Source organism: Pogonomyrmex barbatus, unplaced genomic scaffold (assembly GCF_055798465.1).
Source record: "Pogonomyrmex barbatus isolate J1 unplaced genomic scaffold, ASM5579846v1 scaffold7, whole genome shotgun sequence".
NCBI classification, from domain to species: Eukaryota; Metazoa; Arthropoda; class Insecta; order Hymenoptera; family Formicidae; genus Pogonomyrmex; species Pogonomyrmex barbatus.
Genome location: NW_028297171.1, coordinates 8197767 through 8215836, shown reverse-complemented (window position 1 = coordinate 8215836; position 18070 = coordinate 8197767). Strand labels below are relative to the sequence as shown.

Genomic DNA, 18070 nt, shown 5'->3' with positions numbered 1-18070 from the left:
CATTTTAAAATTTATTAATTAGATATTTAGATTTCTTGATTAACGTCGTTGATACTAAATACATGGATTCATATGTCCAAATGATCTAAAGATATAGGATCAAATTTCTACAGAGCAAGAGGGAACATCTTTTTTTACAATCGGGAGGAATCATCTAAGGACTTACGTCCGTCAGCAAACATTCCTCGCCATCGTCGACGTTGGGGATCGTGATCTTTCCTTGGGACACGTTGACATAATCGTATATGTTGTTGGACAAGAAACATATATCTGTGAAGCATTTCGAAGAACAAAGTTGCAATTTCAGAACTCGTTTCTGTCTCAACACACAGTTTCTCTTCTGAGAATTATCATTTTTCCGATTGTTGTTCTATCCATTTTATCCTTGATCTATCAGTAGTTATCAACTTATGACATCGATTGTAAATCAATTATGCTGTTAATTTTTGAGACTCAAAAATCCACATAAAAACTCTTTTGATTACACACTTTTGATCACACATTTCAAAAATATTTATAAAAATTTAAGTTTTAGATAATATGTCTAATAACAAAATATATTTTTCTTCTCTAAAAAATATTTATTTTTTTCAATAATTATCTTTTTATTTCAATAATAATTCAAAAAATTAATTCTTTCAGTATTCCGCAATAAAAAAAAACTTTCTTGTACTTTAACATTACTTCAATTTTAATTCTTAAAAAATTATATCTTTTTAGAAGATGATTGAGTCTCAAAAGGATGGGAAAAAAACGAAGAGATTCCTATGGCATGTGCGAGCGCGCATTTTCAACAGCCTGATATGGGACGAGCGATATAATTGTGAGATCAGCATATCGGGGAGCGGGTAAATGGAGGCGATAAATTCCTATTTTAACAGAAGAGAATATTTCTTCGTGGGGAAAGTCTCGCGCTCCCAATCTCCCCGCGCCTCGATTGCGGCAGCAGGCAGCTTTCGCAGGCGGGGGGCGAGGGAGGGGGTGGCGAATCCTCGGCCAAACTTCAGCACCATCTTGCTCAATAAAAAAATAATTCTTATCTGCCTAAACTAGACGAAAGTTTAAAATTAAACCATAAAAAAAGTATGTAATTAATTTTTTTTTAAATATAGTTTGTTAATTAACTGAATCAGGAGACACGGTAGTGTCTCGGGTGTCAAATCAAGATCAACCGATATATATAACTAATTACAGTAATCATCAAAATATTTTATTTTATTGATTTAAATATTAATTGAAGTAATTTCTTTCTAAAGCTTTTTAATGTTTTTTTCCACAACAAAAATTGGTCCAATAATTAATATTTAATTAAGAAATTTTACAAAAACCCACAAGAAAGTCTGAATTTCGCTGAGATTCGAAGACACCCTGGGGCCTGGACTTACGTCCGTTACTTCCATGTCCTCGCCGTCGTTGACTGCAGGAATTCTGGTCTTACCCTGGCTAATGTACCAATAGTCACCGATCCGGTTGCTCAGCATGGTCATTTCTGTATTAGTTCGTTCTTTTTTCCGGTGCTCAATCTCGTAATGGGCAAGCGAACAATCATGGTCATCGTCGACATTTACAGTCGATTTTTATCATTATATAAATATATTTCTCTTTCTTTTTAGAAAATATTTTCTTAAATCAAGTAACAAATAGATTTATAATTAATTTGGATATTTTAGATAAAAAAATGATTGATGTCGTCGATGTTCATGACAGAAGAAATATAGCAAATTATTGGCTCGCTGAAAAAAATGATAATGCGATAGAGAAGAAGAGAAAAGAAAAAGATAGAAGAGAAGTTATATACAGATGTCCGCATGTGACGCTGTAAGAATATGTTCTGTTAATCACATGATACATTGAAGAGCTGCAATGGAAAAAGAGCAAAGAGAAAGAAAGAAAGAGATGAACAGGAAAAGAGAGAGAAAGAGACATCGAAAAATCTAGCACATAAAAAGAGATAATAGCACAGATAAATATCTTCACGGACACAAAATACAGAATAAATGTGTAAGTATAAGCTGACACAAAAAATCAAAATGTATAAAAAAGAACCATCACTCGATAGTATTCATTGAGCAATGACACTTTTCCGGAAGCGATTACTATGTACGGAAAGATGACAATTATGTACACAGAGGAGCTAGTGCTTAGAGTATTGAACCAGCGAGCTTCGAGAATAGAAATTCGTATACAAAATGGAATAATTGATATATCAATTTTAGAGATAAGTTACATGTAAATTATATAAGTAGAAAGTATTTTTTTTTAAAACAAAAAATATAAAATATGGAATAATAATTACTTAATAAAAATAAAAGAAAAGAAAAAAGTTTAGTGTATCTGAACACATCAATTACATAATATTACATAAATCTGATAATACAACAAAAAAGATATAAAGTAAAATATACTGCATAATTATACGTTAAACAGTAATTAATTCATTACAAAAAGCAATCTAAGCAAAAACAAAAACTTTCAAAAATTTCTTTAATTTCGTTTATTTCGAAATAGAATTTCTTTTACTGGGGCGATTATTGATGCTGGCTGGTCCAGATCGTTGCACTTACATCAGTAACGAAAAGCTCATCGCCGTCATCGAGGCCAGGAATCGTTGTCTTGCCTTGCGATACAAAGTAGTAGTCGTTGATGTTGTTGGACAGCAGACACATCTCTACAGGGTGACCAGATAAAAAGAAAGAAAACATGCAGGTGAACAACCGATGGTGGGCCATGTTTCCTGCTGGCTTTCCATCGTGCTACCTAAGAGGGTAATATCTACAGGGAGTCTATGAGAATCCGAATCTGCGGATTCTTTCAACTGCGTGTGTCTCATAATAGAGAAATATTGGCAGGAAAAGAGGAGATGCCACCTGTACATCAGGGGTTTATCAGCTTGATGAAAAAAAATCATCAAATCGTCTATCTACTTCAGAAAAAATTTTTTTCTTTCTCAAGTATATTTACTTAAATTACGAAAATCTTTGTGTTGCAATATTTTATGTTATTAATAAGAGAGATCACAAAATTTATATCAAGATCTTCTTAGAATTTTAAAAGTTCAACTTAATTTCCAATTATAATAATGTTTTGAAATATTTTCTTGAAAATTATTCAGATATAAATACTTCGTCAATTTTTTTTTTACAAATTTCTATAAAATATGTATTAAATATTTTTACGCACTTAGATTCTCAATAAGATTGTTTGAAAACTTCTTTTTGAAATTAGAGTTAACGATTTATGATTTTTTCATCCACAATATCAGCACTGGTACTACTTGAATACTTCCTACGTTTGTAAAGTACATTTCTACGGTATAGCTCTGCAAAATACCGCTACTCCTTCTGCGGATTGCGCCTTGCTAGGATAAAATTATATACAAAATGTCTCAGCTCTCACAACGGAGAGATCTACTATACTAACACACTGTTCTACGAAAGATACATGGCTGTTATCATTATCAAATTTCTATCTTGGAATAATAATTTTATTTCGTCTTTCTTCTGAGAAAGTAAAGCCAAGTTTTATTTTAGTCTTAGATGACATTTATTATATATTTCAATTTCAAATTTACCAGTTATTGAAAATGTTTTTTTATTATAATTAGAATATTCAATTTCTAAAAATGTACGCAGAAAGTAAATTTTTCAATATGAAATATTCTTTGACTAAAATTTTTGCAAGTTTGTTAAAATCTTATATATTTTTTTTGTTTCGAAATTATAAAGGACATCAAACGTGATTAGATTTTAGTAAATATTATAATTGTACTATCTAAAATCCGATTAAGAAAATTGACCTCGACAGACATGTTCTTTCGCAATACCCCGTTCTAGAGGCGTTACGAATTGCCTGCTACAGTTCCTTCAGGCAACGTGATATATGGTTAATCCAAGAAAACCACCAACTGTGGCCGAGTCTAAGGTGCCATGTACAAGAGCAATAAAAATAAACGAGAGGCGAGAATCCTGCGATGTTTGTCATCGTCAGATCCTTACGTCGGTCAGCAGACACTCCTCGCCGTCGTCGACGTTCGGGATCGTTGTCTTGCCCTGAGATACGAAGTAGTAATCGTGGACGTCATTCGATAGGAGGCACATTTCTGCGTGGAATGAGGATAATTTGACAGTGAGAAATTTTGCTGATGTGCGAAAGGAAAGAGGGCGACTCTCCGGATGGTTATTACATCCCGAATCATTCACGCGCAAACCTTTTGTTCTTCCAGGCTCCGTAACACCTGTCTCATCTTTCCGATCTGATCTCGTTATTGGTGAGAGTGTTCACGAACGCTCCGGAAATAATTGCTACCTCAAGAAAATTAATTATTTTCCTTAAAAAAAAAAACAATTATATATTATGTTAAATACAGCAAAAAAATTAATTTCTTTATTAACGGTTACTACCAATATTTTATTTGTAATTAATATTTCATTTGTAAATTTTTTACTTTTCTCGAGATAGCAATAATTTGTCAGAATGCTCCTAGGGAGATAGAAGATAATTTGTAGGAATCGACTTGAGAACCCTGTTTAGATTCGACCGGATTTCACTTTCTTTCTCGCGAAATATTGATGATCTTACCCTTTAGTCCCTTGACTGATCCGGACATCATTTGATAGAAAATGTGGTAGGAACGCTCGAGGGCCTGTTGAGAGATGACACGAGCCTTTTCCAGCAGATCTATATAAAAAAGAAATTATTTTAATACACTTTACGTGAAAAAATATATATCTTATCTTAAAAAACCTTCTATAAAAAACTTTGCTACAAAAAATTAAACGAAATTACTTCGTCTTAGTAAACAGTCATAACTAAGAAAAGACGTCACATCGCCATACATTGTCGTTCATAGCATGAGATTGAGCAAGGAAGTCACGACGATGACGCGAGTGGAATTTAAGCCAAACGAAACGAAATGGAGCAGTTGTAAAAATAACCGGACGCAATCGAAGAACGGCCGACGCGGCGATGCAAATTGCAAATCGACGCCAACTGCGATGTATGTTTGCGTCGTGCCGATAATAAAACGCGTTCGTCTTCCGTCACCTTGACGTGACTACTAAACACCGGACGTGATTAATTGCGTAAAATTAACAACTGCACGATGATTTTTTTCTTTGAAATTTCGTGCATCGAGTCGGCGTTGTTTCGAGGATATATCGAGTGAGATACTTACAGGTCTCGATATCGGCACCGGCCAGTTTTCCAGAGGGGCCGAAGTGAATACGAATGAATTTACCCTGTCCAAGAAAAGACGGAAGCATAATTAATCCTTTTGGCTAAACAATCATTTGTCACAATAAGTCGTTATCAGTAAATTTATTTTCCTATTTCTAATCAAACTTTCTTACTTTTCACAAATTAAATAATTCTACTACGACAAAATTAAAATAATAATATCAAAGATAAAATAATAATTATATATACCGAATATATAATTTAATAAAAATATAAATTAATCTTATTATTTTCAAATTAAAAAAAAACCCATATTTTCGTAAATAGCTGCTTTCTTCTCATTTAAATTTTCCGAATAGTTAACTTCCTCGTATGCAATTTATTCAATCGTTTATCTCAGCCAGATATATTACTGCTATTTTATCTTATTGGACGCTTCGTGTATTAAGCGCGTTAAAATAGAAACACTTACGAAACGAGAGGAGTTATCGTTACGGACGGTCTTGGCGTTACCGAAGGCCTCCAGGACGGGGTTAGTCTGGACGACCTGGTCCTCTAGAGAGCCCTTCTTCTGGGTCGGGTCATCCTTCTCTTTCTTGGTCGAAGCACCGACGGTAGCAAAGTACGCAATTACTTTCTTCGTGTTCTCAGTTTTTCCGGCACCAGACTCACCGGTGATCAACATAGATTGGTTCTCACTGTCTGTTAGGGGTGAGAAAGACATAGATTTCACATAAAACGCACAAAATAACGCGGAAATCAATAAAAATAGTATACCTTACAAATTAAATAGTCTTTCAAGATAAAAAAAATATCCTCAATAAAATTATTTTAACAATTTATTCGATTGTTTATGCTAAATTAATGTAGCTTAATTATTATGAAAAGATCACTTAATCTCTTAAATCTCTTTTCTTAACATGACTTGTTCCAACAATATCGTGTTAATACTGTATCACAAAACTGTTCGCAAAATTATGAGCTTCTACATACTGGTAAGCATATTGACGTAGGCTCCATCAGAAATGGCGAAAATGTGCGGCGGCACCTCACTACGCCTCTTGCCGCGGTACAATTTGGCGCACCTGTGGGTGTACACGGGGAATCTTTTGTAGGGATTGATAGCCACGCAGAACAGGCCGGAATAAGTCTGTAAAGGTAGAGAGATCAACGATCATTCAAAGCTTGATCAAGTCGAAGTATCAAGCAACGTTCCATGGCTCAGCCACTCTCTGCGGTTCGCCAGGACGAAGATTTCTCAATTCTCGATTGTTTCACTCACACAATCGTAATAACGTGCACAAAAAATTGTCAACAGATTTCAGTCATTCAAATTTCTATGAAAAGTTTTGTTTCGAATTTCAAATAGCTGAAATTTGTTTACAAAGTATGTCGTCGATAGTATCTGATTATTCTTTTGTCAAAAAAAAAAATTTATGTAAGGATGTAATTATTAATATATTTGTAAAGTTCAAAATTTACAAAAAATTGGCAAATATAATTTAATCATTGTATAAAAATTGTTATACGGATATTAATTCATTAGAGCAATTTAAAAATAATCAAATAACATATCGACGATATTGATGAAATGTACATACATCATATGTACATACATATATACATAAAAACGAAAAACATGATGAACGCCGATGCAGGAACAGTCCATTTCTCTGGTGGATGCGACTCGCGTCTCAAAACGAGAGCATCCTTCGGGATTCTACTCTACGGAACCTAGATTCTACAGCGCATTCAGTTATATACAATATGTGGAATTTCATAATATAGGGAGAAATGCAAAGATAGAGCGATAGAAGAAATGTCGATTGCACATCTTGTGCGAATTAGAAAAAAGTTGATTATAGTAACGAACTTTTTTCTTTTCAAGAAAAGATGATAAGATATTCTATTTGATATTTTCTCGACACAAAGAGATTTATGACCGATGGAAAATCACCAATCTGGAACGGCGATTTCCAATCGTAGAAGAATCACAAAATGTCGCGACATGTCATTGTGCTTTATGCGACGACGTCATTCTCTCATTAAAAAACAAAAGACAATCATGCATCTTCCAGCGATGGAAATTTGAAATAAACATCAAAATCAACGATAATAAAAATAATTAAAAAATTGATAAAAAGCCAGGAGACGTAGCACGTCATGGTGCTTTGATAACATCATCCTCTTACAAAAAAAAAAAAATAAAAAGGAAAAAAAATCATGCATTATTGAATGGCAAAAATGACAAAAGGCCTTCGTTCGCGTGGCAGAAAAATTGTCGTCGAAAAAGAAGAAAAGGAGGAAGCAGGAGCGGAACGTCGACTTTATGACATATCGTCCTATTTACGACCTCCTGCATAATATCTGTGCATCCTGGCGAGCTATTTGTCGCGGATGATGAAAAGAGCTTTGTAAAATAAAAGCTGAAGGACCTTCCGGGACATCGCGGGACGCGTCCTAGCGTTTTGAGCGACGAACCGGTCCTTCGAAACACCACAGAAATTCTGAAGAGATAATGCGAGAGTCGCGCGGCGGCTCGCAAGTAGAGGAGGGACACTCGAGGCCAGACAAAGCCAGACAAAGCCCTCCTCAATCCTCGGGACGGAGGAGAGGAGGGTACGAGCATCTCTCCGTTGCGAGCGAGGCCTTACGTAGATGAGCTTGGCGTAGTAACGTTGCTTCAAGTTGTGGAGGACCGAAGCATCGTTGAGGTAGGTCAGATTGGACATGTCCTCGCATTTCTCGTACTTGGGCGGGTTCACTTGCTGCAGCTGGTCCTTCTTGAAGTCCTTGGTCTGTCATCGGTCCAAAGAGAGAAAGAAAGAACGCATTAGTGGTGAATGGCCACGACAATCGACTTACGTAGATCAGTTTGGCGTAGTAACGCTGCTTCAGATTGTGCAACACCGACGCCTCGTTCAAGTAGGTCAGGTCGGCCATATCTTCGGCTTTTTCGAATTTCGGCGGATTCACTTGGGACAGCTGGTCCTTGCGGAACTGTTTCGTCTGCGCGAGCATTTTCCTTTTCTTTCTCTTTCTCCTTTTTCTTATCACAGTTACGTATCAATCGAGCAATTTTGTTATCAATCTCTCGGATTAAAAAAAGACGAGAGATGGAGAACACTTATCAGGCAGAACTATTATCTTCATTTAAATTTATTTGAAATTTAAGAATCAAAACATCTCGATCATGTGAATTTGCGAAGATAAAGGAGAATAGAAAAAAGTTGAATTGAATTGATGACCAAGTATAGAAATTGACAACATATTTAATATTAAAAAATTATTCTTTATATTCATAAAATAAAGTTTAATAATTTTACAAGACATCGTTTTCATTTTTTATTTTATGATTCTAAGTTTATAACATTTAATAATTGAATATATATTTATATTTAATAATTGAATATATATTAGTATTTATTTTATAACTTAATGAACTGTAAAAATAAAATTCAAATAATTAAAAAATGATAATAATAAAGATATTTATAATAATGCTAAGAGAAATTCAAGAAATATTTTAATTTAAGAAAAAATTTTGAAGCTTTATTAAAAGAATGGTAATAAAAAGAACTTTACCAAATTTAATCAAGTTAATCAGATTTATAATTGCATCCAATTACTTTTAAATTATAATTGTTTCATTGTATATATTTTACTGTGACATCTTTATCTTTATAAATATTTTGTTACAAAAAAATTGCGTGTTTCTTCTCGATCCTAAAATAATTTTATAAATACTTTTAAAATGTAGTAATATTATATATTAAAAATATCTTTAATATATTTTCACTTTATTAAATTAACATTTCTTAAATTAAATTAAATACTGGGATTTATGTATCATATTGTTAATGTGATTATTGTGAATATAAATCATTCTGCTTTTTGTGTTATTTCGATTTATCGTTAGAAAAGAGTTATAAAAAGAGTTAATCTAGAAATGGGAAGCTGTGCTAAAGGTGCCGATAAGAAACGGAATAAAACGGAAGGATTTTTCTACTTTGGCTATTGCATAAAGAGGATTTTTGGCAACTATCGATATCTCTATTTTTCCATCTTTCTCTCTTTTTCTTTCTCTCTGTCTCATGTACGGTGTTTCTCTCGTAACGTTTCTCTCTGGTCAACCGGCACACGGTTGCTGTTCTAAAAATACATTGACCCGCGTTTCGAGAAGTGGCGTTTCGGCTTATTATTACGCCAGGCGTTAGCGACGGCAATTCTAACAATAGCGTTTGGGCTTACAGTCGTAACGAGGTGATGCGCGAGGCGACACGGGTTTGCTGAACCATTATGTAACAGTCCATTATGTTACGCAGAGACACGGATATCGAGGCCGTTTATTTGCGATTTCGTCTCGAGAGTTCGGGCATTTTTATTAAAACGAAAAAGCGCGGCCGGAAACGCGTGAAAACAAGCAATCAATATTGAATTCATAAAATGATTCATGCGACCGAGATGTGATCCGTAAAATGTTCAATCAATAACATACAGCGTGCGGTTTATTTATTTTCTAAACGTGGAATGCGAGAGAAGAAAAGAGAGAGGCGGGAAAAGAAACTAAAATAGAAAATACTGGAGGTGTAGATAATAAAATTATGTAACATTATTTCAGAAATACAACTCTCTCTCACGAATAACAATATTACGTAATAACATACCAAATTATATAAAAAAAATAAAAGAAAAGATGAAGTAACATAAAAACCTGGCAAATTTTCTATGCTTAATAATTTTTTTTTCAAAACGATATTGCAGATTCATATAAACATCTAACAACAAATTTTCTATTTTTGGCTTTTATTTTTTGCCTTGCAAAAACTCAAATGTGAAAAAAATTTTGAAAATTATTGAAAGTTGGTAAATATTCGATTTATCATATATATATATATATATATATATATATATATATATAAAATTAGATGAATTATAGTTTATCGAATAGTACTTCTAACTTTGAATTTGGTGAGAAATATTCTGGCAATTTTAAATATCACAATGTCTTCCTTTCATTTGTAACATGCATTTTCTAAATTATATAGCAATGGAAAGAAAACTTTCTAAACAATTTGCAACATAATTATATATAACATTAACTGTAAAAAAATTTTAAGAAATTAGAATTTTGCGAATTTATAAAAGTTTATAGATTTCTTCCAGAATTTTATCAGTCATTTCCTATTTTATTGATATATATCTATCCTTTTCTTATGCCCTTATTTTTTGTCATTTTTATTTTTACATTCTTAATATTTTAAACTTACTATTCTTGCTACATACATTCTTACAGTCAAAATTAAACCCTATTTAATTTTAGAAATACATTACAAAGAGCGATTTAAGTCTCTTTCAATAAAACAAAAATATAATATAAAAATACGTTTCAAATTATTAAAAATTGTCTGAAAATTGATTATAAATTTTTCCTTTTTACTATAAGCGAAAATGAGATTTCAAAGAGGTATATTGTTTTGTAAGGCAACTTCTTTCTCGTATATTTCCGACAGAACGATGGTGGAAAACTGTCTTTTACGTAATGCACATTTTGACAAGCCTCACGAGCTCGAGAGGGACTTTATTTCCGTCCGAAAAGAAAGCCTACACCTTCGGACGACCGGGTGACAGAAGGTCACAAGTATTCGTCGTCGTCGAAGATGACGACGACGACGACGGCGACGACGGCGGCGGTGGCGGTGGCGGCGGCGGCTCGCGGCCGGTTTTCTGTTCTCCGAAAATAGATCGTCAGCGAGATCCCCGTTCCTTCCCCTTCTTTTTATATATATAGACGCGAGCAAATCCCCTCTTATCTCTTTCTCTTTCTCTCTTTCTGTCTTCTTTGGTCGATCGAGCCGGCTAAAAAATCGCCCTGGCGGAGGGAGAAATCGCGCCTCGATCCTTCCATGGCGATCGATGGAAATCGCTGTGCCGTAAACAGATGTCCCCTTCTGCCGCCCCTCAACTCCCCAAAAATCATGCGAGCGAACGGATTTATCCGGCGAAATCGGAACGCGCTCTCGCGTTGACGCCTTCTTCCTCGAGCTACGTGTGTACACGAATCCCACATGATTTTTCCGGCGTAATTGTGTTCGCGAAAAGTGTTACGTCACTTTCGGGATCGAGTTCGAACGAGTAAGAAAAAGAGAGACACCGATGAAATTTGGGACATTACTAATCTTTGTATTATTTGAAATATATATATATATATATCTCTTTCTCTCGTTTAAACAGTACAAATTAATTTACTAATTTTTATAAATGTACCAAGTTTATATTTTAACTGCCTTTTTTTTAATGACATCTATCATAAAATTTATATAAAATGTAAAAAATTTGTTAACGCGTAAATAATGATGTAAGCGGATTTAAGTATTAAGAATCAAATGTATTGATTAAAAAATGTATGCAGTAGAAAAAGAAATCTTGCGGCAGACAGTGATAAAGGAAAATGTATGAACAGACTGATGATGTTTATGATTTGTAATGCAACAATGTAATGTGATGGTTGATCGCGAAATGATTGATGAACAAATTGTAATTATTCGACGTACAATTAGTATATATCATTTAATTAGTTATTATCGAACAGAATAGAAAAATTATAAAATAATGAAATTTTTCTTAAAATTTACCTTTAAGATTACAGCACACATATACATATACATATACATAAACTATACGAATCGAATATGTGTGTGTTAATGAAAAGAAATACTAATTGAAAGAGATATAAAAACAATAACGTTACATTTATAAATATGATAGATGATGATTCATAGTTAATGTAATAATTATTTTCTCTAATTAAACAATTTTTAATCAAGATTTAATTAACTGATTTTTTGTTACTATTATGTATAAAATATTTAAATTGTAAAACATTATCATATATCATAAAGCACTAGCTGACTAGATTTGATAATGATTTGATGAACAATATCATTTTTTTTTAATAACGCTTAATGACACATAGAATTTCAGAGCACTAAGTATAATTTTAATTGCTTCGGGGAATCTCAAATGAATCCATAAAGTGCCTCTAATCCTCACCAAACAAATCTCAAGAAATAAAATCATGTAGGATTACGTTTTAAATGTTATTGCCCGAATAATAGCCAAATGCTGTAATTTGAACAGCCTCTCCTCATATATCATAATCATATACCGTTTGACATTATATTTACTCCATGTTGCTTTCTCGAATTGAAATTTTCCCGATAGAGAGAAACAAAATAAAATTACTCGAATGCATCGAGATCACTTGTTGGCTGTTTTCCGAGCAACTTGATGACTTTTTAGGAATGGGATTCGGGAGAACAGATCACATTTTGGGAATGCATTTTGTGCACTAGTACACACCTCGCCGCCAGGCAAGCCGACGCTGACGATGTCGCCCTTGGTGGCTTTGATCTCACCGAGAAGATAGCCCTCCTTCTCGTCGGGCACCCAGCATGCCTTCTTCGCGTCGTAGGGTTTCGTCTGATCGATTCTCTTCTGCTCGAGGGAGACGAAGAGGTATGGGGTCGGATCGGGATCCTCTCCCTCCTGGGCCTTCTGTCCTGGCATCTTCGGTTCTTCTTCTGGGCTCTACCGGCGGTAAACTGATGCCGTGGCACTCACGGGCTTTCTCCTGAAGTCTTGCTTCTTCTTCTTCTTCTTCTTCTTCGGTAGGAGGGGAAGACTGTTCCTCTTCTTCCTGTCGTTTGCCTTCGGGGCTTGTTGTTGGTTCGGCGGCGGACGGACTACTTCTGGCGGCACGTTCTGGGCGGCCCTGGGGAATGAGCGATTAGAACATCTCGACGTTCTCGATTCTTCAAGATCCACTTCACGAAACTATATATTACTATCGATTACATCAGATTGATGTAAAGAAATAATTCCAAATAATTTTTCCTTCTTAGTTTCTTTTTCTTAAAATCTCTCTTCTGATTAAAAGATTTCTTTCCAAATAAAAAAGTTGTAGTCAATATTTTATTCTGATTAATTAAAATTATTTCTAAATTTACACTTACATATAAATTTCAGTTTTATTTGACAAATACTAAACTCTTTTACTAGACACTAACATAATATTAGACGATAAAAAATATTTTATAAACATTTCTAATATGATAAATTCTTTGATGGATTACTTAAGTTTAGAGCATATCTTTTTACGATAAAAATATATATGAAAAAAATATATTTGTCGCAATTTTTCAATTATCTATGCATATTTGTAATTGATTTTTAAATTGAAAACATTTAAATAATGTTTATTTAAAAGTTAAATAAAAACTATTTTATAAATACAAAATATAAATAAATACAAAAATATTACTTCTAAAGCTTATCTCTCAAATCATCCTTCGTTTCAATCATTTGTAACTTAATAATTGTTGATTTATCAACATATTTATTATAAAAAGAGAATAACTTTAAGTTATAATCAAAATATCCGTGACCATTTTGACACATTCTATATAAAAATGATCAGTCACATATATATTTCTTTCATATATATTATTAATTGATTTATTATATTAAAAGTATTGCTACAATAGTCGAATAAATGAAATATTCAGTAATATAAAATGTATCAAAACTACCGTTATTAAAATTCATTTCCTAATTATCTGATATTGTATCAATCTCATAATTTCGTAAAGTGGATTCAATAATTTTTAGATTTATCGCAAACAGCCGCCGGCTTCCCTCTTTCCTGATTTTAGAATAACGTCATAAAAGAAACAAGGATTAACTTTATCAATCACGCTTCACCTCGAAGCAGGTTGGTACGATGTCGTTATATATCACTAATACTCGACTAACACTAATACTCGACGCGACGATTATGAATGCATCACGGGAGAAGAGTCACGAAGAAGAGTCGAGAGAGTACGATGGGGTTGCATAATCAGATAAGAATACAAAATGGAGCAGGCACGAAGCGGTACTGGTGACCGAACCAAAAAGAGCGACGTATCGCGTTACAAGAAGTTCGATATTTTTGTTTCTTCAAACAAGTGTGTATGAAATACAAGAAAAATACGATAGACGTACAGAAAATATTTTTACATAATTTTATTACTGTTTATCGAATATCGGGAAAGCGTGCAGACTTTAAATGATAAACGAAATCAAGCATAGAAGTGCGAAGCGTTTACTGAAGAATAATACTAATAAAGAAAATGATTAAGAGGGAAGTGAAACTATAAAAAATACAAATGAGATAAAGATTACGAGATCTTTACATCTTTAATTTTAAATTCAAAATTGTCAATTTTTTATCTAATAAATGAAGATTTCTAAATTTTGTAAATGAAGAATATATATTATAAAAATGTGCAATTTTTATATTTTTTTAAAAACAGTTTTCAAATCAGACATCATCAGACTCATACTAATCAATTTTATTTTTCAATCTTTTAAACAATAAAAATAATTATAGTCAAATTAATTTTTTTATTCAAATTTTTTGTTTAAAATGTTTGGTTTTTCAGTAAAATAGTTTATCTCTTACATTTTTTGCAAAACAATTATAAAATGAAGAATTTAGTATTTTTTTATGCTATTAAACTAAATTGTTTAAAAAAATAAAATAAAATGTTTATTCTTATTTTCAACAGATTGATTGATTATGAAAATAATTAATTAAAAATTATTTTTAAAAATTATGACATTTCTTATAATAATCATAAATTAAAATGAAGAATTTTATGTTCATTGTGTTCATTGTATTGTTAAATCATCTAAGAAAAAACATCTTTATTTTTACTGATTCTTAATAAATTGAATGTTTAATTACATATCTAATTCTATTTCAACAATTATTTAAAAAATAATTATTGAAATTGATATAATATTGTAAATTATAAATAAATATAAAAATATTATAAATAGATAAGGTTGAAAAGGCAACAATTTAAATACGAGCAAATTTCGACTTATTTAAAGTAAGTTAAGTGCTAAAAGATATCCTATCAAACTTGGGTAGCATAGTACAATGGTATATCCTTAATATTTGCACTTTGTTAGTTCCATCGAGAGAAAAATTTTCCAATCAGAAGTCAATTTAATCGACATCGGAAACTTAAACTCGCTCTTCCTTTCGATCTGATTTGAATCAGACCAGAAAAAAGTGGGGAATAAAGAAAAAATAAAAGGAAGAAAAAGAAGCAACACTGTGTTCGTACACCATTCAAGGGATAATAAGCACACACATGTAAAAGATTCCTCTAAAGATTCCTAACACATCCTCTTGGTTGCACCTCGTCGGATTTTCACACGAGTACTTCACCAAGAGTCAACGAAGGTCACTCCCTCGATAGATCACCAGAGCCCGTTCGCCAGCTGGTATCACTTTTCGCCCACCTGGCGATTTTTTTCCCGCGAGAACCCCCGCAATCTCTCGGCACAGATACACACGCGATCCTCCCGAAGAAGAGGAGGGGCACGACCATCCGAACTCAGTTCTCTCGCGAGTTTCTCTTGCGGCCCTAAATCTCACCCTGCGTTGCCGACAACTTCGCTCGCTCGTCCTTATCACCGATACCGTGTACACACGTGTATGCGTATGTTTATTTTATATGTTTGTTGACCGTTGATGCTCTGTGAGTGAGCGCTGTGAGTAAGTGTGCGACCTCCGATGATGAGGGTGAATGCGACAACCCCGCAATGACGCCGGGACCAGTTTTACACCCCCGGTTTATCGCACGAGATCCGATACGCGAAAGAGGACCCACTTCCGTTCTCCTCGCCGTATTTTCACCTCTTTCGTCTTCTGTCAATCGAGAGGAAAGAGAAGAGGAAGAAGAAAAGAAAAAAAAAAAAAAAAATATGGAAGCCGGCGGCGTCGCGACGCGACGCGACGTGGTGCACTTACGTTAGAGAGCCGTTCTGTCAGGGAAACGAGCGGGGGCTCCCAATATAAGCGCATGCAACGTGATCCTAGAGTGTAACGCCGCGATCGATTGGCCCGACGGGTTGGCGAATCGCATATCGCGTTACTTCCACGGCCAATCTACCTTTTTAGGCGGACGATGATACCGAGAACGCGGTGCGACAAGGGGTGGCCGCGACGCCGACGAGTGAGATGAAAATAGACGTCTGAGCGAGACGCCACGCCGCTGTCCGATCCCCTCTCTCGGCCATCCCTCTGACTTGATACTCCGGGCTGCCCCCAGCTATGGCGACCGTCGCGAATCTCGAAATGGAAGAAAGAGGTGGCGGAATTTCAGGGGGTGCTTCGCTCGCTTCTTCGCTTCGCACGGGTCTTCCATCGCGCTTGGTGACCGTCGAGGGGGAGAAGAGAATGGAGACGGAAAGAGAGGGAGTGAGAAAGGAGGAGAGGAGAGGGAAAGGGAAGAAGGAGCTCACCACGTGGAGGGCACACGTGGACGCGAGCGTTATTCGGGATGCGCGCCGGTGAACGACGATTCGCTCGTGTCCATTACGTCAAAACGAATTGGACATCAGTTATTTGAAATGGATGGATGGTCGATGAATATCTCTCTCTATTACTCGCTGTGCTTCGACTGACCTTGTGTTCGACCAATGACGACAATTTTTGAACTCCCACGTGAGCGCTCCTTTTGGTTCCTGTTCTTGTGCTAGTGCTAGTATTCATTTTTCGGGCTGTCATGTTTTCTCCGAATGATTTTAAAGAGAAGATATTGCGTTGCGTTAGACTCTATGATATTCTAACATTTTTTTAAATTATTTCCTAATTTGATACACATAGTATTATATATTTTGTCCTACTTCTTTTTAACAGGTTTTTTCTTCTTTTATTTGCTTCTCTTTTAAATATTTTGAAATATTTTATTTCGTGTTTAATTAATTTCAAAGATCTTTTCAAAATTATTAAATTATAAAACAAAATATTAATGCGTTAAAATAATAATCACATTTCGTCTGACAAATTTAATAAAATTCTCAAGACTTTGCATCTAGGTATAAAAAATTGTTTAAATTTTTTTTTAGTTCCCATTTCTTCTTTCTTTTTCTGTATTATTGGTGTGACGACGATAAATACTTGTGATTGATATTCAGACACGAATATCCACTTAAAAAGTGCGTAAGAAAAATCGTTAAAAAAAAATCGAGGTATCTGAGAATAAAAATTTGACATATGTGGCATTTTTATATACAGGATGACTATATTACCTCTTGTGAATAGATAGAACGAGTTAAACTTAAATGGAAAAGATCTCTATCATTTTGCAGTAATTAGCAAGTAATTAATTTATAAAGATATGAATGAGCATGCATTCTGTATATACGATCGACGATTCAAACGAGAGAGTTCTTTCTTCATGGATTCGAGCATAGGACACAAAGGGATATCGAACAAATGTCTTAGTTCAATAAGCGTGAATGGTACCGCGAGTATGAACGAGTATGAACTCAGATACATTGATGAATATGTTCTCTTCAAACTATATCAAAGGAAGAGTATTCGCTATATTTATCGAAACCACGTCCATCCGTAAATGCTCGTATTCGTCTTCAGTGAGATCTGCATCCGCCTTTCCAAGCGTACTCCAGAATGTAAACGAAATTCGCGCTTGCGCTCGAGCAGTGGTCGCGACGAGCCTTGGCGTTTTCCACGTAAAACCTCCGCAGGAATAATATTTACACTTACCGGGCAGCGCCATAAACCGAATTCCATGCCGTCATCGTCCCAATCCACATGATATGCCGTCGTTGCACTCGAGTGCATCGAAATAGACGCCGATCGAAAGACGTATATATATATATATATATATATATATAGCGAAACAGTATAAATAATTTTTATTTAAACATTGGCGAGAAAATATTGTGATTTTTATAAAAATAACAAGATTAAAGTAAAATATAATAGATAAATAAAGATTTTTTTAATAAAAGATATTTTTATAATAATAAT

The 18070-nt window shown here is 34.2% G+C and overlaps 1 protein-coding gene and 1 long non-coding RNA gene across 17 annotated transcripts in view; one reads left to right on the top strand and one right to left on the bottom strand.

Annotated features, from left to right (window-relative positions):
* The window catches only part of Mhc (myosin heavy chain), a 48325-nt gene extending 32143 nt beyond the window's left edge, over positions 1-16182 (bottom strand). For 8 of the 16 annotated variants that reach the window (XM_089083278.1, XM_089083281.1, XM_011648726.3 and 5 more), the window contains exons 1-8: positions 16043-16182; positions 12538-12949; positions 7830-7973; positions 6169-6325; positions 5648-5877; positions 5174-5237; positions 4579-4677; positions 2565-2668 (exon numbers count right to left, since the gene is read on the bottom strand). In XM_089083278.1, the coding sequence (XP_088939404.1) occupies positions 2565-2668; positions 4579-4677; positions 5174-5237; positions 5648-5877; positions 6169-6325; positions 7830-7973; positions 12538-12744 (1005 nt within the window). In that variant the 5' untranslated portion in view covers positions 12745-12949; positions 16043-16182. Of the gene's footprint in view, positions 1-2564; positions 2669-3995; positions 4100-4578; positions 4678-5173; positions 5238-5647; positions 5878-6168; positions 6326-7829; positions 7974-8040; positions 8185-12537; positions 12950-15667; positions 15853-16042 lie in introns of those variants that run through there. The other 8 variants (XM_089083280.1, XM_011648729.3, XM_089083282.1 and 5 more) reach the window with 4 other exon arrangements.
* Positions 16183-16186: 4 nt separating this feature from the next.
* LOC148934967 (uncharacterized) lies at positions 16187-17347 on the top strand. The gene is made up of 3 exons (XR_016140889.1): positions 16187-16738; positions 17143-17232; positions 17312-17347. It is a non-coding gene; the product is annotated as an uncharacterized LOC148934967 (long non-coding RNA).
* Positions 17348-18070: the final 723 nt, after the last annotated feature.